We start from the raw sequence: 23,136 nt of genomic DNA on the forward strand, positions 1-23,136 counted from the left end.
AATGATAAGAAAGTTATACTGATGGGTCGTTTGGGGAAATACGTTATTTTTCTATTTCATTAAAGGGAATCTTAATTGGATAACACACACTTGAGTTAACCATTTAAAAAAACTCACTGCAGCTGATATCTGGTATTAAATTTGGCATGCTTTATAGAAACAACTCTCTGAATTTGCTCGTCAGAACAGCTCACAGTTTGCTAATAGCAACAGTAGTTATGCCAAATTCTTCTATTTCTAGACTTTTTTGTTAAAACATTGACAGTCAGGAACTAAAGAGTCCCCAGATTATGAGCGTCTGTTAATGTAGATAAAATATTAAGTATATGTGCATGTGGTGAAACACCCATCAAGTAAAATGCAGTTTTATCCTTTTGTCCTAAAGGTAATTCTGTAAGTGGCAAAGAGTATCAGTTCAAGAGACAACAATTTGAGAGTCTTTCATCTCTCCACCTTCTCCCATTCTGTTCTTTGAAATCCTACTTACTCTTCAAAGCTCACTTGCTTGCCTCTGTGTAACTCCCTTCTCATACTAGTTGGAAGCCATGTCTTCCTTTCCTGAACTGCTAAAAGCTTCTTGTTTTGTGCCACAGGTCTGTCCTGTGTTGGTATTCTTTATGTGTCTTTGACTCTTACTGGGTTAATCTCTGGGAGGAAATAGTGGCGTGGCGTAGCCTCTTTTTGTAACTCCCATGGGATCTAAGCACAGTATTTTCACATGTAGCAAATGTTCCGTTGATGTTTGTTAAATGCATGAGGTAAGGTAGAAATTTGTATTTTACCATTTTTCTACTTCCTGTAACTTTCATATGACTTAATACAGTGATAATAATAAGGTGGTGTATTAATAAGAAGGCTTATTATCGTCTTAGCTGGAATCATATTGTGGTCTTCTGTAAATCCTCATTCAACAGTGTTTTATATTTTCAAGGGTAGCATTTAGGGGCTGGCCCAGTGGCATAATGGTTAAGTTCCTGCTCCCCTCTTTGGCATCCCAGGGTTTGCTGGTTTGGATCCTGGGCGTGGACCTATACACCACTCGTCAAGCCAGCTGTGGCAGTGTCCCACATACGAAATAGAGGAAGATTGGCATGGATGTTAGCTCAGGGCCAACTCTCCCACCACCACCAAAAGTAGCATTTAGTACTTTTTAGCTCACATTAGTGTAGCTGAGGTAACTTCATGAGTTCATGATGAGATCTGTGCAAGGTTGCTGCTTTGCTCCTGAAGCCTCAGAAGCCCTCCTGCTGAGGGATGACTGGGTACTTTCTGTTCAGTCCAGCCACACATTCTTTAGTTAAGTCTCAGCACTTTGTTTACACCAGTAAGGAGTTCCCTTAATTGCATTTTTTAAAACCTTTTGAAATTGTGAATAATAAGCCCAATTGCATTTTAAATCTACAGCTTCCTTTTAGGTAAGTGAAGTGTATTCTGATTTTTGTTAAGATGTGTTTATTCCAAGAGGATTGTCAGATGTCTAGCTGTATAGGTATCAGAGGCACAGTTAATCAAGTATAGTACTAGGATCTAGCGGTGATTTTTATGTGGATAAGAGAGTAGTTTCATTCCCATCTTGAATTTCTTTGAATGGGTTTTAACTCTTCACCAGTTAATCAGTTTCCTCCAGTGAGTTCAGAGTAGTTTGTTGATATCTGCTATCTTTCCAGAATCTTTATGAAGTAGGTGGGGAACTAGGATTACTTAGGGGTAGAGAGATTTTTCTGTTTTTACTCTGTATGACTTAGCCTAGGTCATACAGCATTACAGCTAGAAACGTAGCCACATCTCCCAGTCTTAAAATGTTGACCTTAATTTGTACTTCAGAAGGGTAAGGTGTTTTGATTTTAAACACTGGTTTGTATTTAGTTGGATGTAGTATAGTAGTTTTTTCAAAGGAAGAGATACTACTGGGCCAAATAAATGGTTTCTTCAGTACCATCCCTCTTGATCTAGCAAAGGGTCATTGGGTATGGCTCAAGAGTCTGGCAGCAGACTCTCAGGCCAGTGTACACCTTAAAAGGTCAAAATTCAAGGAACCAGAGATGTATATTCATTCTGACCAATAAAATATCTTGACAGCATCCAGTGACGCATAAGGGTAGGGTCTGCTACTTCCTGGATGTACTAATGATGTAATTTCTATTATAAAATAACATCAAGTCAGCTCAAGGTTGTGAGTAGAAATGTCAGTAAACCTTATGCTCATTTGAACGACTAGTGCTAGGAAGACAAGTTGCCTAGGCAAATGGTCTCGCCCTCAAGGAGCTCAGATTCCAGCAAGTTGACTTCAGTTTGTGGTTTCTCTCAAAGACTTGATCACTTTGGGGAAACTGAGAAGGGTGAAGATTTCTTTTAAAGACTTTCATGAAAATCACATTCATTGAGTTAATACACTTTCATGTGAAATGTTTTGTAGGGCTTCTTTTGGCATGAAAAAGCAAAAAACTGTTTCAAAATGCCTCTTTATCCTCTGAGAGTATGAGTGATGATTTTATTACCTAATCATGGAAGTGAAAATGAAGGGCTGTGCAAATTGATGCTGGGCATGTAATTACAGAGGAATTGCATCTGAGCCCATCCCCGTGCATTCTCGTTGGCATCTGTGCTCAGGGCCAAGTTAGCAAACATGCCCTCAGGGGCCTGAGGTTTGATGCTTTTATGGGCAGTGAAGTGGTTGAATAGTGAGAATTGCTTCAAACTGGGTATTACAAAAGTGTGAGTCCCTTTATTTAGGCTTGCTAATTGTACTTTGACAATTCGAAAGGGAGTAAGAAGTTGTTTTATTGAGCCAAACAGATTTCTTTTGCTTGGGAAAAGAAATAGTACCGTAAATAACCTTTTGCAGTCTTCATTGATTCAGTTTATTCTGAAGCAGACCCTAGGCTTAAAATCTGTCAAGATGTGTAAGAGAACAATTGTATTTGAGATGCTATATTCAAAAGATGCAGCCAAACTCAAAGAATCTGTTTCTTTTAACTCTTTTTTCCTTGGTGAATTTCAGAGCTGAATGGGGGTTAAAAATATGAGAAAGTCAGTAAATTAAGGGAGATAGCATAGCCAATAGGAGATGAGAAATAATAATTTGCAGGGAAAAGAGTAAGAGGGAACATGGGAAGTGATATTTTTTCTAGTAGAAAAAGGCATCTCTTTTTTTTTTTTTGCCAGAAAACAGTTTTAATTTTGCTTTGTATTTTAGATGACTGCACTCTTCAGGGTAGGAGTTAGGGCTTGTGGGTCTTCATTTAACAAGTTAAGCATGTGGAAAAACAGCTCATCCAAAGTGAGGCTGAGGAAGCTAACTCTAGGATCCTTTATCTAATGCGGTTTATAGCAAACCTGTTCCAGCGTTTCTCTACTCTGGGGGAGTGGAGGTAATTGCTGCTGCCCTCCCTCTGCCACTGCTCCCCTCCTCCAGCTGGGAGAACTTAGGTTATGCCACTGCTTTCAATTAGCCACCAGTTGTTCATCATCGTCAGGATTCTGGCAGTCTCTTTGCTGGGACACATTGCAGTATTATGAACTAATTTGGTAGGTAAATATCTTGGAAGGAAATTTCATGAGTTTTGATTCCTGTTTTCCTTTTCTTTAACGTGATCATCCAGATCACGTATATGAATTACAGCAGTGGTAGAGACGAGGTGGGACGTTTCTGTTCTTTGCTCTCCCCACCCGCCTCACCTTTTGGAATGTTTCAGATCTTTCTCAAAGCCCCAAAGTACATTTCAGAATCACTCTTCTCTTCCTGTTGTTTCTTATTCTTCTCATCAGGGCTAGAGGAAATGCTGGAAATTCGTAAGGTGGATGGCATAGTGAATGGTCTGGGTAGGTATGTATGGTCATGGGGAATAGATGTATTAAAAAATAGTAAAATGAACTCAGGTGCCCCGTCAAGAAAGGACTTGCTGCCCATCTGTAAGGACTGTAGCTAAAGAAAGCTGTTAGTCCCTTTAGGATCTGCCTCAGCTTTGGAGCCAAGGTCGTGCTCTTCTCAGGGCAGCCCCCAGCCAATGGCTGGGCAGAGTAGAGGTATAAGAGCCTCGCCTTCTCTCCCAATACTAGTCCTAACTGGCCGTCCTTGCTCCTGAGCTCTCTGTTGGACAGGCTTTGTCAGGTGCTCATTGTGGTCTGATGGCTTCTCCTGTCCATTCTGCTTCCTCCTTTCTTTCTCACAAGAGTTCTTCCCATTAAAATTTTTTCATTCCTAATTCTATTTTAGCATTTGCTTCCTGGAGAATCTAACCTGCAACACACTATTTACATAAATTACCCTATTTCCTTCGTTTTACCATTTTTACCTCGGGCTTTGCATGAAACGTCAGGGGAGTGGTGTAAATGAGTTGCCTGCCTGTGTGTGTGTTTTAACATGTGCTCTTTCTAGAAAATTTAGGGAATACAGATAGCACAAAGAAGAAATTTAAAAATTACCCAGGGGCCGGCCCCGTGGCTGAGTGAAGTTCACGCGCTCTGCTACAGGCGGCCCAGTGTTTCATCGGTTCGAATCCTGGGTGCGGACATGGCACCACTCATCAAGCCACGCTGAGGCGGCATCCCACATGCCACAACCAGAAGGACCTACCTACAGCTAAAAATACACAACTATGTACCCTGGGGGCTTTGGGAGAAAAAAAGGAAAAATAAAATCTTTAGAAAAAAAAATTACCCGTAATGCTTTTTTTTAATTAATTACCTCCACTAGAGGTAACTGTTGATAATGACTTTTTTGGTAAATAAGAAGAGTATTAAGCGTTAAGTATTCAGCTTGGTGAATTTTTCACAAAGTAAACACATCTGTGTAACCATTACCCAATCAGGAAAGGACTTTACCAGCACCCCAGGAGCCTCCTAGTGAGGTAACCACTATCCTCACTTGCAGCAGCATAAATTAATTTTCCTAGTTTTGAATTTGATATAAGCATGGTCATGTAGAATGTACTCTTCTGTCTTCTTTTGCTTGTTATTATGTTTGAGAGATTTATCTGTATGTCTGTGGTTCCTTGCTGTATAGTATTTCATCATGTGAATGCATCACAATTTATCTGTTCTCTTCTTGATGGGCATTTGTATTGTTTCCATTTGTTTACTCCCTGGATCTGTTAATGATCCAGGAAATTCGTTTTCTAGTATAAATATTGCCTTTTATTTGGTATTTTAGCTTGTTAAGCCTATTCTTGGAAAATTTATTATCTTCCTAAGTGAACAGTCTTGTGTAAAAGCTAGAAACACTGTTACTTCTTAACCCACATCTTCAGAGTATTCTTATTGTTCTTTGTAGGACCTACGGTTTTTCCTTCTAAGTTGGAGGTCTTGAATCATGCTACTGACCAAGGGAGGCTAGTTGTTATTCCCTTCGACATCGACTACTCAGTCAGATCCTTGAGTTAGAGGAATTGTTAGAGAATAAGTTTTCTGGTTTTATGGTAATCCCAGAACCTGGCTATCATTCTGGTTTTCAGTGGAAAGAAAAAAATACAATCAAAAGCTTTTAGGAATTTGTTAGATATTTGGGATGGGCTTGGTATTTGAGCTGCACCTATCAAATTAAGGTGGCTGAAAACTAGTGTGGGAAAGTGCTGAAGAACAGATTTCATATTGAGGGTCTAAAAGAAATGAACAGCGTGTATGCACATGCCTGCATTATTTCAGAGCTTCTGACAATGTATGCTGATGTTTGTTTCTTTCCCACTGTAGCTATCAAGTGGAATGTCATGGCCAGCTCCTCAGACAGTGAAGATGACAGTTTCATGGCTGTGGACCAAGAAGAAACTGTGTTGGAAGGGACAATGGAGCAAGATGAGGAGCCCCACCCAGTATTGGAGGTTGAGGAGACTAGACATAATAGGTCCATGTCTGAACTGCCAGAAGAGGTTTTGGAGTATATCCTGTCCTTTCTTTCACCGTACCAGGAACACAAAACTGCAGCCCTTGTCTGCAAACAGTGGTATCGACTTATCAAAGGTACTGTGCAAAGTGGAAAGATGGATCGATTGATTTAAAATTTGTTTGAGTGATTTATTTTTAAACTCCAATTTCATTTTCTGTTTTCTTCCTTAAATTTATTGTGCTTCTAAAATTTAGTGTTAGACAAGACCGTACATTTTTCTTTCTCTTTGTCCTGGTTAGTTTTATGAATAGCTTGAATGCTGTAGTACTTAACCCAATTTGCAGTTTTAAAAGGAGGAGTCATTTTTGAGCATATTAGAGTTGATCTGGTAAATTCTCTTGTTCTTGAATAGGCAAAGTAGAGATGAATATGGGATAACAGTAATAGCTAACATTAATATAGTTCATACCATTGTCAGGCACTATTGTAACTGCTTTACAATCTTCAGCAAACTATGAATAGATGAAGAAACTGAGTGAGGGACAGTTAAGTAACTTACCCAAGGTCACACAGGTAGTAAATGGAAAATCAAAGATTCACATTCAAGCAGTCTGGCTTTAGAGTCCATGTTCTTTATGAGGATACCATATTGTAAAGCAACTAATTGTGGCAAATGAGGGGGTTGAGAAAGCATTTGCTACTTGATTTTATCTCTAAGCATCACAGGCTTTGTATCTTTTACTTTTACATATCTTTTACTTTTTTACTTTCTTTTCTTTCTTTCTTTCCTTATTTTTTTTTTGGTGAGGAAGTCTGGCACTGAGCTAACATCTGTTGCCAATCCTCCTCTTTTTGCTTGAGGAAGATTGTTGCTGGGCTAACATTTGGGCCAATATTCCTCTATTTTGTATGTGGGACGCTGCCACAGCATGGCTTGATGAGTGATGTGTAGGTCCACGCCCAGGATCCAAACCCGCGGACCCCAGGCTGCCAAAGCACAGCATGCAAACTTAACCACTATGCCATTTTTCTGGCCCCTATCTTTTACTTTTTAAAATAAGTTTCTTCTTTGTTGCCATTCATTTTCTAATCAAGATTTCAACTTCTGCTAAATGTTGAGATTACTAGCTGTGCTGGGATTTTTTGTTGTTTTTTGTGTGTGTGAGGAAGATTGGCCCTGAGCTAACATCTGTTGCCAGTCCTCCTCTTTTTGCTTGAGGAAGATATTGCTGAGCTAATATCCATGCTGGTCTTCCTTTATTTTTTTTTTAATATGTGGTATGCCACCACAACATGGCTTGATGAGTGATGTGTAGGTCTGTGCCCGGGATCCAAACTCGTGAACTGCAGGCCACTGAAGCAGAGCATGTGAATTTAACCACTATGCCACCTGGCCAGCCCCAGCTGTGCTGTATTTTTAATTAATAGATGGAAGTTATTTGGCTTCATTCCATTTTAGGTGGAAAGAGCCCATTTTTTGAATGGTTGAATAATCTTTGATCAAAGCAAGGGTTGTATCAATTTGTTCTTTCCTGGTGGGAATAAGGGAACCAGAGATAAGAGAGAAAAAACTTGAGTTCAGAATCAATCTTAAAATCTTTTCCTTGCATTGGGGTGGTTCTCAAGGGGAGTGGGTTCATTGTCAGTTCCCTAGAGTCCAGCCTGGAGAGCTGAGGACCATCTGTGTTGAAACTGTTCGCTGGGCCCTGTGCTCATCTGCTCACAACTGCTAATACTGGTGTGCACAGCCTGCTTCTGTTTGCAGAGGTAATGGTCTCTTCAGGAGAGATTGGCTCCCCACACTGTGGAAATAGATGGTTTAACCTCTAAAACAGAGGTGGAAGAATCACAGGTGAGGGACTGTGATCTAATCAAATATGTGAATTTATTCTTAGGTTTTATTTGCTGTTCTTATGATTTTGATCTTTTTCTTAAGAGAGAGGAACCCTAACCTAGTACTCACAGTCTTAGATCTTTTGGGGGAGGTAACTGCCAAGACAGCTTTTTTTTTTGCCCTCTCAATCATTATGTATCTGTCTTTTATTCATTATTGCCTTACCTCAGTTCAATATTTGCAAATCTGTATGGAGGTTCCTGAAAAAATTAAAAATAGAACTACCATACAGTCCAGCAGTTCCACTTTTGAGTATTTATCCAAAGAAAAGGAAAACACTAATTTGAAAAGATACCTGCGCCCCTATGTTCATTGCAGCATTATTTACAGTAGCCAAGGTATGGAAGCAACCTAAGTGTCCATCGATAGATGAATGGATAAGGAAGATGTAGTGTGTGTATATACACAATGGAATATTACTCAGCCATAAAAAATGAAATCTTGCTGTTTATGGCAATATGGATGGGCCCTAGAGGGTATTACGCTAAGTGAAATCAGTTAGAGAAAGATATACTGTATGATTTCACTTATATGTGGAATCTAAAAAGCAAACTAAACAAACAAAATAAAACAGAAACAAATTCATAGATACAAAGAACACATTGGGTGGTCACCAGAGGGGAGAGGGATGGAGGATGGATGAAGTAGGTGAAGGGATTAAATAGTACAAACTTCCACTTACAAAATAATTCACAAGATGTAATGTAAAGCATGCGGAATATAGGCAGTTATATTGTAGTAACTTTGTATGGTAACAAATGGTTACTAGACTTGTGGTGGTCATTTCATAATGTATGCAAATGTTGAATTGCTATGTTGTACACCTGAAACTAATATAATATTGAATGTCAACTATCCTTCAATAGAATTAATTAATTTTTTAAAAGATTTGCAAATCTGTTACTTTCTTCACCAGTGTATATAGTTGGCAGTGGTGTCGCACATTAAAAATGGCCATGTCTTTTTAATGTTCCCGTTCTTAACTGTGAGTTCAACCAAGAGATGATGATCATCATTGGAAAAAATGTATAAGTACTGTGATCCTGCTTAAGGATACACTAAGGTAGCATAAATTCAAGAATGATACATTCTTTGAAAATGTAACATAATTGGTTGTACTCTTCATTCAAAATGTTGCTCTTTGAAATGGTCATTTCTTGTGTTAGAAAAATAGATTGTTCCAGAAACATGAAGCTCTCTCTCTTTTTTTTTTTTCCTGAGGAAGATATGCCCTGAGCTAAGATCTGTTGCCAGTCTTCCTCTGTTTTGTATGTGGGTCGCTGCCACAGCATGGTTGCTGACGAGTGTTGTAGGTCCGTGCCCGAGAACTAAACCTGGGCCACCGAAGTGGAGCTTGTTGAACTTAACCACTAGGCCAGGGGGCCAGCCTCTCACTGTTTTTTTATCAGAGTTTATTTTTTAGAGCAGTTTTAGGTTTATAGCCAATTGAACAGAAGGTTCAGAGATTTCATATATAACCCCTGCCCCCACATGTGCACAGCCTCCCCTACTATGAACATTCTCCACCAGAGTGGTACATTTATTACAGCTGACACATCGTTATCCCCCAAAGTCCATAGTTTACATTAGGCTTCACACTTAGTATACATTCTGTGGGTTTAGACAAATGTATAATGACATGGAACCCCATTATAGTAAAAGCTCTCTTTTTAAAACAGCTTTCTTTAGTTATAATTTCATCATTTCATAATCCACTGTCAGCTACTATCTCCTTATTTAAGATGGAGAATGCTTGATTGCTATGGTCTAACCATAGGTATTTACTAAACGCCTGTCATATTCCAGACGCTGATCTGCGTACTCTTTCTCACAAAGCTGAATTATCCCCCAGCTCCTTTGCCTTGGAGTGAATAATCCCAGGTATTTTGATGTGTTGCCTCATGGTTGTGACAGCAAGGGGAGCAGAGTTACAGTGTGAGCTAATTTGGTGACCTTGAGTGAGTCACTTAACCTTACCCAGCCTTGGTAAAGTGAGACGATTGGATCTTCCAGTTTGGAGATTCTGTGATTTTCTTTCTTTGAATGAAAAATCAAAGAAATTTGGAGTTCCTCAAAGAAGCTGTGTCTTATAAAAATGATAAGACAGTTAATAGACGCAGTTTTACTAATTTGATTTACAAGTGAAATGTCCCGGCTGAGGCATGTGTTATTTTTGTCTTTAGGTGTAGCCCACCAGTGTTACCATGGTTTCATAAAGGCTGTCCAGGAAGGAAACATTCAGTGGGAGAGTCGGACTTACCCTTATCCTGGAACCCCGATCACCCAGCGGTTCTCACACAGTAAGTGTTTACCGTGAAAGCGGATCACACCCTGCCTGCGGTCATGTTTCCAAAAACTACTTTGGAGGCATGGATATTATGTGATTTTTTAATGAAGAGAGTGTAAAATGAGGGTTTATATTAGTTTTACAGTCAGAATTAGGGAAGAGCATGAGCCTGAATACATTGTAGGCACTCTAATTTTATATTCTGCTTTTTCATTGAATTTTTCATTGGATTTTCATATCTCTGCTCCAAAGAGGTCAAGGTGTTATGCTGATTAGACTTTTAAACATCTGACATGTAAGAGGACAACAAGGGAAAGGTGTACATGAGGGTATTTCTAAGATCCTGCTTAGGGAGTAGCCAGAGTTTAGCACGAAGTCTTAACAATAAGTCTTTATTTGAACATACTATATGTTCAGCAAACACTGAATTTGACTGGGATCACACAAAAATTTTGAACCTAAAGGGTATTGATTATAAAATTCAAATTTAAATAGTAAAATTATAAATAAAACGTTCTGGCAAATAGACATAATTTAGGGTTTTTGAATTATTCTAGAACTAACTCTCCATGTTAATTGATTTTTGTAGACACCATTTTATTCTATTAGTGATTCATATCCCTCCATCAAAGTGAGGTTGAGATGTGGCATATCTTAGGCCGGTAAAGGCCATTAATAGTGCTGCATAAAGAAAGCTCATTGCGGGGAGGAGGGACCTGTTAGAGAGTTCTCATAATTACTGCTTTCATTATATTATTTCCCTGTTCAAAAACCTTCAGTGCCTGTCTGTTGCCTACAAGATAAAAGCTAAACTTAGTTTATGTTCAAAGCCCTCTTTAATTTGACCTATGTCTAAATTTACCACTTGATCTCCCAACTTTTTCCAAGAGCTCTCTTTTTTCAAGCTGTCATTTTGCCGTATTTGTTTCTTTCTCCCTGGAGTATTCCCATCCACTTAGCTGAAGCCTGCCTCTCCTTGAAGACTCAGTTGAAGTTCTAGCTCCTTCACAAAATCTTTTCTCAACTCTAGCCCACAGAAGAAACGTTCCTGTTCTGAGCTTATGTTGTTGTCTGGAATATTAATTTGGCACTGAACTCACATTGTCTTTCATTGTTAGCTTATGCGTATGTGTCTTTTTTTCTTTTAACTATATTTTGAACTCTTGAGGGTAAGGAGAGTGTATTAGTTATCCATGTTGCATAAAAATTACCTGAAAACTTAGCAGCTTAAAACAACATCGAGTATCTCACAAAGTTCCTGAGGGTCAGGAATTTGGGAGTGGCTTAGCTGGAAAGTTCTGGCTCAGGGTCTCTCATGAGGTGGCAGTGAGTCAGTCAGTGAGGGCTGACAAGGTTTGACTGGGGCTTGGAGGGTCTGCTTCCAAGCTCACTCCAGGAACTGTTGACAGGAGGCTTTAGTTTCTTACTACATGGACCTCTCCATAGAGCTGCTCACAGCTTGGCAGCTGGCTGCCCACAGAACGAATAATCTGAGAAAGAGACGCACACCAAGATGGAAGCCATGGTGTCTTTTACAACCTAACCTCTGAAGTGAATGCCGTCTTTTCTGCTGTGTTCTCTTGGTCACACACGGATTGACCAAGGGTGTAAATGCCAGGAAGTGAGGATCATTGGAGGCCATCTCGGAGGCTGCCCCAGACCATAAGTTATACTCTCCTATCCAGAAGAGAGTTTAGTAAATAATTACAACTCTTTGTAATTACAAGTCTTGTCTTTTAATTGGATCAAAATAGATCAAAGGAACAGGCCAAACTATTGCTGTGTTTTCATTTCTCTCAAGGAGCTATTTTTACTTGTGCTGTTGTCAACTCTCTAGAGCGGTGGATCTCAAAGTGGGATTCCTGGACCTCTGGGGAGCAGGGCGTCTATGAGACCCTTTTGGGGGTCTGTGAAGTCAGAACAGGCTTTGTTTGTTTATTTTAGATGGTGAGTGGGTGACAGTGAAGAATATAGTGATCTCTGCAATAGTGGAGTGCCCCTGCCTTGATTCATGCACAGGCTGCAGCAGTTTTAGCCAGCATTGCTTTTGTGCTGTTAGTGCAAATGTCAACACACTGAAAAGGGCAGTTAATTACTTCTCCTTCTTATCGCCCTTCTCCTCATCCTCCTCATTATTATTATTGTTGTAAAAATAGTTTTGAAAGGGTCACAGATGTTTTCAGGAGTCCACAGACCACACTTTGACAGTTGCTGCAATAAACTGTAAATGAATCCTTCCTGAGAATATTTAATGAAAGTACAGGAGGATCTGTGTTAGGCCCAGTATTTATTGTTGAGAGAGGGGTGACTCAATTACCTGTAGATAATTGGAATAAGAAATAGAGACACGGTTTCTAAAGGCTGAAGACTGGGTTTTTGTTTTGTTTTGTTTTTTAAATGTTTTATTGAGTTAATGATGGGTTACAGTCTTGTGAAATTTCACTTGTACATTGTTGTCTGTCAGTCGTGTTGTAGGTGCACCCCTTCACCCTTTGTGCCCACGCCCCCACGCCCCCTTTCCCCTGGTAGCCACTAATCTGTTCTCTTTGTCTACCTTTTTAAATTCCTCATATGAGTGGAGTCATACAGAGATTGTCTTTCTCTATCTGGCTTATTTCACTTAACATAATTCCCTCAAGTTCCATCCATGTTGTTGCAAATGGGATGATTTTGTTCTTTTTTTACAGCTGAATAGTATTCCATTGTGTATATATACCACATCTTTATCCAGTCATCTGTTGATGGGCACTTAGGTTGCTTCCACGTCTTGGCTATTGTAAATCATGCTGCAATGAACATTGGGGTGCATGGGATGTTTGGAACTGCTGACTTCAAGCTCTTTGGATAGATATGCAGTAGTGGGATGGCTGGGTCGTATGGTAGTTCTATTTTTAATTTTTTGAGGAATCTCCATACTGTTTTCCATAGTGGCTGCACCAGGTTGCATTCCCACCAGAAGTGTATGAGGGTTCCTTTTTCTCCACAACCTCTCCAACATTTGTTACTATTAGTTTTAGTTATTTTTGTCATTCTAATGAAGACTGGGTTTTTTTGATGGTTTTTTGAAACGAGTAGTTTTGGAGCCCTAAATGAGGAAAATTAAATGAATCTGGATAAAATAGAAACGAGAATAGGAAATATTCAGAGGTGAATAATTATCATAGCAATAGTTCAGTTTTGTGATGAGAGAGGAAAAAAAATATTTTTTGTTTAACTAGCGTTTGGAAAGAGTATTACCACAAAATAGAGGCAATTGTTTGAAGGGGGAGTGGAAAGGAATAGTACAGTGAATCAGCTCACAGAAGTTCAGAGGTTGGTGGGTTCTGATAGTTGTTTTTATTCAAAAGTTTTTTTCATATCTTCACTTGAAATCCAAGAAAAGTTGTCATGGATTGTTTTAAAAGGTGTTTCTGTGTCTCATTGTCTCTTTTGGTCTGTCCCACATTGTTTCCTTCTGTCTGTCTCTGAATGCTATCTAAGTGGCACACTGAAGCAGACAATTGCAGGGAAGTGGGCAGTTTTCAAAATAGGTTGAAAGCAAAGAATTCCTTTAATTTCTTTCCTCTTCCTATGTATATTTCTCTCTTGGGCTCAATTTTGTTTCTTATTCCTGACTCATGTTAAGGTCTAAATTGACATTTTTAATTCTTTGCTCATATTGCCATAGAGATACACAGATGTTTCATATTTAGTCAGCTAAAAGTGGAATTCACTTCCCCCCAGATTTTCTCCTCTCCCTAATGGCATTATCATTCTCTCAGTTACATAAGCTTAAAATCTTGGATTCATCCTCAATTCCTATCCTTCCCTCAACAACAAAAGTCAAATCCTATTGATTCTATTCCATCTCTGCAATCTCTCTCATATCTTTCCTGTTTTTCCCCATTACTCACACTTAGGATCTAATCATTCAGTCTTTGCTGAATCTTTCCTAAATGGTCTTCTTGCTTGTCCTCTCTCTTCATCTGAACCTGGAATAGACACTGGTGGCAACCATCTCTAAAACTGGGGCCTTTGGAAATGGGTAAGGTCATTGTTAGATATCTTGAGTGGAAAGCACTACAAGCATTTAGTAGGCAAGGACCAAGTATGCTCAATGTCCTGCAGTGAATGGGATGATTCTACACATAAAGAATTGTGATCTTCCAAAATGACGGGAGCCCCTGTCAGGGAACATCGCAAGTCTGAAACGTAAAACCAGCCATGTCGTTCTTCTGCCAAAAGGCTCAGCCTTTCTGCACTGCTTGTAGAAGTTACCAGTCCATCTGGCTTTCAAGGCCCTAGCTCGCCCTTCAGCCTGACTCACTGCCTCATCCTCACACAGCCAGGCTCCACCCACACGAGGCTTCTTGTTGTGTTTTAAACTTCTCCACTTCACAGCTTTGCTTGGATGCCCGGATTTCATTCTCTGCTTCCCTCCCATTTTTTTCCATCCCTAGAATTGTTCACCCCTTGTTAATTGATTGAAAATGTCCTGTCCTCCAAAACCCATCTCAGAGACAAAGCCAAAAGCTACCTTTTTCACAAACTCCTCTCAAATTCCCCACCATGGAGATTAAGCTCTTCTTCCTCTGCTTGCACTCCCCTGAGAGACTCTTCATACCTTCCTCTGACGGTTTATTGCCACCTGTCTTTTACCATAATTGTCTGTTTAAGAGAAGCTGCGTGCAGAAGAACAATTTTAGACTTGGGAAGCAAGTTCCTTGACTTCTGTAACCCAAATTTCCTCATCTGTAAAATGTGTGTGACAAATTCCGTTTATACCACAAGATTGCTAGGAAATTTAATTGAGGAAACGCTTTAAAAAACATGTTTTAAACTGAAAAATGATAAGATGATGGTGATGCCTCCTCCACAAGGTTGTTGTCGGCTTGAGGACAGGCAGGTTCCGTGTCCTAGACGTCTGTGCACCTTTCATAACACCTGGTCAGAGTTGATATCTATTAAATTCTGTGGAATTAAGTTTAACAAACATTGAGCAGTATGGGTTCTTGCCTATGTAAAAGTCTGGGACAAAAAAGGCAGGGGAAGTAAAATGAAGCCAGTAGCCCTAGTTTTTGGTGAGTTTGTGCATGACCAATTATGCAAGCCTTGATTAACATAGGATATCCTTTTCAGATTGTAGGATGTCCTTTTCAGATTGACGGAGGGGTCTGGTGAGTCCCCAGCATCATGCTTTGAAAAACATTTTAGTGTTCAGGCTCCAAATATGGTCAGGTCATCCCACATGCAAGCTAATCGTGCTTCTGCAGTAGCCAGCAGGCCTGGACTAGATAACCAACCTTGCTTGTTCCATAGTTATGTAATTACAGGCCTTATCAAATATGTCCTGGCTTGTGGATGTAAGACACATGACAGCATAGTCTCTTGAAGTATGGGATAAATGCCTCAGGACCTTTCCCTGGAGAACAGTGGGGAAACAAAAGAGTATTTAACATCTGAAAGTGCAAAAGAGTTCAGTGAACATTTATTGAGTGACTACAGGCACCACAGAAAATATGAAACAACTGGAAGACCTTACACTCAAGAGGATTATAATACCGTAGGGAAGTATTCAGAATGTTAAAGGGCCATTTGCTTGCTGTGTGCGTAATTGTGAATATTTGACTTGTCTTTTAATAGGGATTATTAGATATTAACCAGTATCTCTTGCACTAGTTGTTCATGGAGCAGTCAAGCACATTTGAGAAAATTTGAAAAAATCTAGTAGTTGTAATAAACCTTCTCCATGTTATTTCTTAGTAGAGTATTCATACTGTACTCTGAACTGTTACTTTTTTATAGTACATTCCAATGGTCTAAATATTCTGAAAGGGAAACCTCTTTGGGTGGAGAACTTTGGTAAAAGGGAAATGACTACTTGAGCACTGGTATTTGCTTAAATTCTTAATTTCTTCTAAAAGGCCTATTGAAGTTGTTGAGTCCCCCCATCCCCACCCATACCAGCGTGGAGGTATCTTAAATAAAAATAGACAAAGTTCAGTAAGATGCTTAAAATATTTGAGTGTGTTATTGATGGTTTTCTCATTGCGTTTTATCTGAGTTCTCAACATAGCTGCCTCAGTTGACTCCCTTCCTCTCCAAGTGTCGTTGATAATTGACTGCTGGACATTGAAAATACAGTATGTGAAACTGGTCATTTCAGTTTCCATTAGCTTTGCATAGTTTGGGCTGTACCTTCCTCTTCCAGAAACCTTTGTTTGCTCAAAGAGAAGCAGGAAAATGCCGACTGTCTTATTTTAGTATGGGATTAAAATACACGTGGTAAGGACCTCCTGGGGCCCAGCTGCTGGCTGGGTTTTCACTCCAAATAGAGAAGCAGCATGTTTGCTGCCTCTTTGAGAAAGAAAGGCACTGTGCTCTTTTGCTGCACAAAGGAAGCAGCTGGCGAGAGTTGATCTTCGAGGAATGGTGAGGCATGAATGAGCCTTTGACTCTTTTAGTTGGGAAATCATGGACTTGTCTTATTAAACATTGTTATAATGTACACAAATTAAGGTTTCAGAAGCCATAGGACGTTGCTAATTTCTGTTCTGGTGATATGGATTATCAAGAGGGAAAGAATATTCTTTTATGAGTTGGCATCAGTTGGTTCACTTCAAAATTGTCCCCTTTGTTGTAGTACCTAGTTCAAGAAAGGTATGAGAAGACCAGCATATCTGAAGCTCACCTCCTGTAGTGGAGGTTAAAATGTGACTTCAGTAATTTTCCTTTTTGTTTAACTAATGTTGTCTAACTCGATCCTTTGTTATTTGCAATTCTTAACCATTCTTATTGGGCTGTGGATTAAAAAACTGATTTACATATAGATTAGAAGTTATTTTCAAAGGCAAAGAAAGTGGAAGATGTAAGATCATTTAAATCTTCATATACCATTGTAGCATGTCTGAGTTCTGGGAATGTATTTAGTATTTTGCAGTTGTGAACCTATTGATGATTAGAGGATATTTCATTTCTTCACATCTCTAGTTTCTTTAATTTCTTTGTTAATTTGACAAGTCTGCAGCTCCATTACTGCAGTGTCACAGGTCAGATGATTTGGATTTACTCCTACTGACTGAGATTCCTGGGTCAAGTGATTAAACACACTGCTTTTATTACCTCTTAACTCATCTGATTTTCTAACTTGGCCTCCCTAGTGTAGATTCCTTAAAGGGCCAATCAGATGGGCTGAGTTAAGGGGGGGAAAAAGAGGTTTATTCCCAGAGTTAGTATATCTCACAGAGGTAATTATAGCAGTGGCATTTCCCTTTTCCTGAACTTGAGTAAGTGGTGCCAGATTTCAGAAGAGATCTTAAAAACAGTGGTGTGCTGAACTGAACTAGACCTACAAATAAGCTGGATGGTCACTGAAACCCTGCACTAGTGGGTTGGATCTCCTAATTTCTTTTCCCTTTCCCTTTCTTTTTATGTGACGCTTAACTCTTCTAGCATAGTTTCACGTGAACATTGAGAGGTCTTTTTTCCTTGCTGGTATGCGTGAAAACAATGGAAAGGAAAGTTTTGCTCAGCTCTCTTCCTGAGATCCAACTTGGGAAATGTAGGACTGTAAGGAATGTGGTCATCTTTTCCAAAAGAAAGACTAAATGAGCTTTCCAGTGAGAAGCAAGGTCCAGAGCTTAGCTCTCATGCCTCTCGTTAGACTCTGACGCTGGTCTTTCTAGTTTTAGAGAACAGCCCCTCTCACAGTCATTGCCTCTTTTCTTTGGAATGGTGGCCATTCATGAAGTGTATATAATCATCTAATTTAAAAGGCTCTTCTCAGAGACCTTGGTGCTTTGTAAATATTCCTTGCTGCGTTGGTTTTCTATTCCACGTCAACCAGCCTGCCTTGGTGGGTTTTTTTATACATCTAGGGGCTTAATGACTTTCATGCTTTTTCTCTCAGTTGTTTTGAGACCATCCTACTTTTGCGATCCCCAAGCTACATTGGTCTTTATGTGTGGTTACTTACTGGGATTGATTAAAATTGTTTTCTGTCGTTCTCTTTCATATAAAGATTTGTTTATTGGTTTGTGTTCCAGGTTTCATTTGAAAGCAAAAGCAATAAGTGAAGGACTGGAGGAGAGAAATGGGGACAGAGTACATCTGTTAGCACTGACTATCTTTTGCCTAGCCCTGGAGGATTATGCTGCAGATTTAGATTAATTATGCAGCTGCTCTGAAATTTCACTCATTGAGCACCCTTAATATGAATCTTGTATGCTCATGCTGGAATTACATTGTCTTATTTAATGGCATCATTGTCAGTTTGCTTAGTGTGCTCAGAAATAAGATTTCCATAGCTTTTCTCTGGGCCTTATTTAAAGGTTAGTGTGATACTGACCAACCTGAAAACAAGAGCCTGATTATAGAAGGTTGCTACCTGGGAACAGAGTTGCAAAATGTGTGAAAATTGATCTTTGAAAGATATGGGCCTTGGTTAAGGTGTTAGAGGGACTTCAGAATTAGACATCAGTTATTAATTTACTGTGTTCTTTCTAGGTGCATGCTACTATGATGCTAATCAGTCTATGTACGTATTTGGAGGCTGTACCCAGAGCAGCTGCAATGCCGCCTTTAATGACCTCTGGAGACTTGACCTAAATAGCAAAGAGTGGATCCGACCTTTGGCTTCAGGTAAGAGAGAAAATGCTCATCTTTGCCTTCTTACTGGGTAACTCCCTTTGCATGGAAACTCCACCTGATCCTTTTTGGTATTGGTCTTGAGGAAGAGTTATTGGGGTCCCAGGTCCTTTGTCAAATCTGTGTAAATGCTAAGAGTAATATGCTTGTGTAAGGTAGTTGAATTTTTTTTAAAAAATTTATACATTTTTATTAGTATAGGTGCCCTGCCAAAATTGTGCTAATGTGCGAATTCGTTTGCGTGATTTCTCAAGCACTTGCACAGGTGTAATATGCTCTCTGGTATGAAGTTGAAGTAAGAGCAGAAACACAGAGTCGTGAGAACTGTAGTTGACTGACAGAAGCTATTGTCCCAGGGCTAAGATCTCTGAATATCTTTTGTTGTTGCCAGCTCAGATATTTGGGGTGTGTGTGGAACATGCCTCTGCTGGTTACTGTTAACGACTCAGGAGTGTGGGAATATTCGACAAGTAGGTACATTCCTGCACAGTCCCAGTATGCCAAAATGCTGCAAGAAAGAAACTAGATTATTTTCTCCTTTCTGACCTAACCTTTCTGGGGGGGGGGGGGGGGAATAAGAACACAATTGTTTTTGTACTCATGAAGCAGGACAATTTGAAAAGGCACAGTTATAAGATTGGAGGAGCTAGCGTGATAGAGAAACAGAGTACCAGGTATAAAGTATTCTGCTAGATTTGGTGGCAAGCTTTTCTCAAACATTCTTCATTTGCTTTTCAAGGTTAGAATTCATTCTAGGACTAAGGAGACTCTGGTTTTTCTTAGGCAGATTCCTTACTTCTTTAGGTCTTGATTTACTGCTACTTTGATTACTAAATGGGAGGCAACATGGTATATTAGAAAGGGTACCAGACTAAGAGTGAGGAGACATGGGTTTCATTTCCTGGCGTAATCACCAGTTCTCCATGTGACTATGAACAAGTGACTGCATCTCTCTGGGAGAAATAACAGAGTAGGACTAGATTCTATTTTTAAATGGATTGGGAAGGCTAGTTTATGTTTCCCTTAATTTTTCTTTTTTTTAAAGATTGGCACCTGAGCTAACAACTGTTGCCATCTTCTTTTTTTTTTTTTTCTGCCTTATGCCCCTAAACCCCTCTTTACATAGTTGTATATCTTAGTTGCAGGTCCTTCTAGATGTGGGATGTGGGACGCCGCCTCAACGTGGCCTGACGAGCAGTGCCATGTCCGCGCCCAGGATCCGAACCCTGGGCCGCCGCAGCGGAGCGCTCGAACTTAACCACTCGGCCACGGAGCCGGCCCCTCCCTTAATTTTTATGACAACTGCTATGAATGTCTAGGCCAGTGGCTTAAAACCTTTTTATGAGAAGAAGCTACGTTTTGCTTCCCCAAAGCTGTAAGCTCCTGTCTCTTCCCCCTGCAATAGGCAAATATAGGAGAGAGGAGCATACTGACACTGGATGCTTACAAGTGGGGCTGGGTTTTGTATAGATGAAGTTCTTTATTAAAATTATTGGAAAGATGAAATAGTGTTAATCTTCTAAAAATTTTGAAGGTTAGTTTTATTTTAGTACTCTCAGAATTTTACACTTCAGAGAGTTCCCTTTTCTAGCCATTTCTTCACTATTGGACGTAATGCAATATTGATTAATATTTAGAATCACAGATTCTAAAATGTAGAGCATCTTTTCAGCTTAAGCATCCTATTGCCACTCTACTTGGTGTCCAGGCCCAATTTCAGAGCAGCTTTGATTGTCGCAATCATGAAATACTAATATTTCCTTTCTCTATTTTGTAACCAAGTTTTATGCCTTTGATAATGTGGCATGAGTGTTTCTCTTTCTTGTAGAAGTAGACCTCTGGACTTGGGGGCCTTCGTAGCCTGTTGCCAACTACTTTCCTTATTTTTCCCATTTCTTCTGTAAGATGGACATGGGATTTTTTTTTTTTTTTTAAACCACTAAGTTTGAAGAGTGTTTTGAAATCCCCAGGGTAGAAGTATCAGAGAAAAACAGTGTATTTTACAAATACAATGTTAGACTGTTCCCTTTTTTAAAACATAAGCTCCTGAATGTTTAAAGTAATTTTCTAACAGTGTCTCAAAGAATCTAGTTGCTGCTTTACTCTAATCTGCAATTAGAGCCTAGTTTTAGAGGGGAAAAACTGAACTTTTTGAAATGTCTACTTTTTAATAAAACAAACAAACAATAGTTTAATAAAAAGTCCTATGAGATTCTCATTTAGGCAGAAATCCCGTGGGAAGATTGCCTGAGGAAACGTTTCTGTTTGCTGTCATGAGTCCCAACCAAAACTGCTTCCTAACTGAAACACCGCTGAGTCTTTCTGAACAGAACGCAGTTGTTGGTATGTCTTGGTGTGCCTGATTCACCCATTGTAGTGCACAGATGTGGGTCGGTTGGAGGGTGGCTGAGGGGAGGGTGCTACCCACCATCCTTTGGTGCCAGGTATGATGTCTCCTTCTATCATTTGAGTATTTGCAAGCAGTTTCCGAAAGTATGGCTCTGTGGAGAAAAGCATCAAACACGCAGTGGAGCACTGTGGGTTGGGAGAGAAAACCTTGATAGAGAACACTGCCGCCTCGGTTATCTCTTTCTATGTTTTCAGTCATACTGCAGGTGAGACTGGAGCGTCCTCACTTTGCTTGGTGTCTTAGTCGGCTCACGCTGTCATAACAAAATACCACAGACTGAGGGGCTTGAACAGCAGACATTTATTTCTCACGGTTCTGGAGGCTGGGAGTCTGAGATCAGGGTGCTGGTGAGGGCTCTCTTCCTGGCTTTCAGACAGCTGCCTTCTCGCTCTGTCCTCATGTGGCAGAGAAAGTGAGTTCTGGTGTCTCTTCCTCTTTTTATAAGAGCACTAATCCCATCACAAGGGCCCCACCTTGATGACTTCTAAACCTAATTATCTCCCAAAGATCCCATCTCTAAATGCCATCACATTGGGATTAGAACTTCAACATATGAATTTTGGGAGGACATAATTCAGTCCTTAACAGTTGGAATTAATGTAATTTGTCAATGAAACCTTGTCTTTAGTTCCTTTTGAAATGATAGAAATGCTCCATCTGGAGGGAGCGTGGTGATGAAGAGTGTTGTAGTGACACCTCTTAGAGCTGAGGGAGACCTAAGCTGGTACTTCTCGGACGCTTCCAGTGAGACACCTCCCTCCCCCTCCTCCCTTTTACACCTGGTGTTCTGGTCCCTATCTGCATGGAGCTTATGTTGTAATGAGGAAGAAACAAAACACAAGTAAGCAAATTCTTAGAAATTATGAAGGAAACAAACAAGAAATGAAATATAGAACAGGAAGGGGAGAGCTACTTTATACAGGAAGCAACTTTTTTTTTTATTTGAGTTCATAATAGTTTACATCAATGAGAAATTTTGGTTGTACATTATTTCTTATCTGTCACCACGCAGGTGCTCCCCTTCACCCCCTGTGCCCACCCTCCCACCCCGCTTCCCCTGGTAACCACTGAACTGTTTTCTTTGTCCATGTGCTTGTTTATACTCCACATGTGAGAGAAATCATCTGATGTTTGTCTTTCTCAGACTGGCTTATTTTGCTAAGCATAATTCCCTCCAGTTCTTTCCATGTTGTTGCAAATGGGATGAATTTGTCTTTTTTTCTGAGTGAGTAGTATTCCATTGTGTATATATACCACATCTTCTTTACCCAGTCATCTGTCAGTGGGCACTCAGATAGTTTCCATGTCTTGGCTATTGTGAATAATGCTGCAATGAGCATAGGGGTGCATGTGTTACTTTGGATTGTTGATTTCAAGTTGTTTGGGTAGATACCCAGTAGTGGGATAGCTGGGTGATATGGTATTTCTATTTTTAGTTTTTTGAGGAATCTCCATACTGTTTTCCATAGTGGCTGCACCAGTTTGCATTCCCACCAGCAGTGTATGAGGGTTCCCTTCTCTCCACACCCTCTCCAACATTTGTTATTTTTAGTCTTAGTGATTATAGCCATTTTAACAGGCGTAAGATGGTATCTTAGTGTAGTTTTGATTTGCATTTCCCTGATGGTTAGTGATGTTGAACATCTTTTCGTGTTTATTGGCCATCTGTCTATCTTCTTTGGAAAAATGTCTGTTCACATCCTCTGCCCATTTTTTGATCAGGCTGTTTGTGTTTTTTGTTGTTCAGTTGTGTAAGTTCCTTATATATTATGGAGATTAACCCCTTGTTGGATATATGATTTGCAAAAATTTTCTCCCAGTTGGTGGGTTGTCTTTTTGTTTTGATCCTAGTTTCTTTTACCTTGCAGAAGCTCTTTAGTCTGAGGAAGTCACACTTGTTTATTTTTTCTTTTGTTTCCCTTGTCTGAGAAGACATGGTATTCGAAAAATTCTTTTTAAGTTCATTGTCAAAGAGTGTACTACCTATATGATCAGGGATCAACATTTTTTTGCTGAGTTTTTAAGGATGAAGAGTGAAGGGAAATGAGAACAGCATGTGCAAAGACCCTGGGGCAGCAAAGACTAGGATGTATTGGAGG

At 39.7% G+C, this 23,136-nt stretch overlaps 1 protein-coding gene across 2 annotated transcripts in view; it reads left to right on the forward strand.

Moving 5' to 3' along the window:
* Nucleotides 1–23,136, forward strand: part of FBXO42 (F-box protein 42) — an 88,051-nt gene that overhangs the window by 34,378 nt on the left and 30,537 nt on the right. For both annotated transcript variants that reach the window (XM_001488662.7, XM_023635692.2), the window contains 3 exons: nucleotides 5,689–5,955; nucleotides 9,899–10,015; nucleotides 18,487–18,621. In XM_001488662.7, coding sequence (XP_001488712.2) covers nucleotides 5,706–5,955; nucleotides 9,899–10,015; nucleotides 18,487–18,621 — 502 coding nt within the window. In that variant the 5' untranslated portion in view covers nucleotides 5,689–5,705. The remainder of the gene's footprint in view (nucleotides 1–5,688; nucleotides 5,956–9,898; nucleotides 10,016–18,486; nucleotides 18,622–23,136) is intronic.

This window comes from Equus caballus, chromosome 2 (assembly GCF_041296265.1).
Source record: "Equus caballus isolate H_3958 breed thoroughbred chromosome 2, TB-T2T, whole genome shotgun sequence".
In the NCBI taxonomy this organism is placed as follows: domain Eukaryota; kingdom Metazoa; phylum Chordata; class Mammalia; order Perissodactyla; family Equidae; genus Equus; species Equus caballus.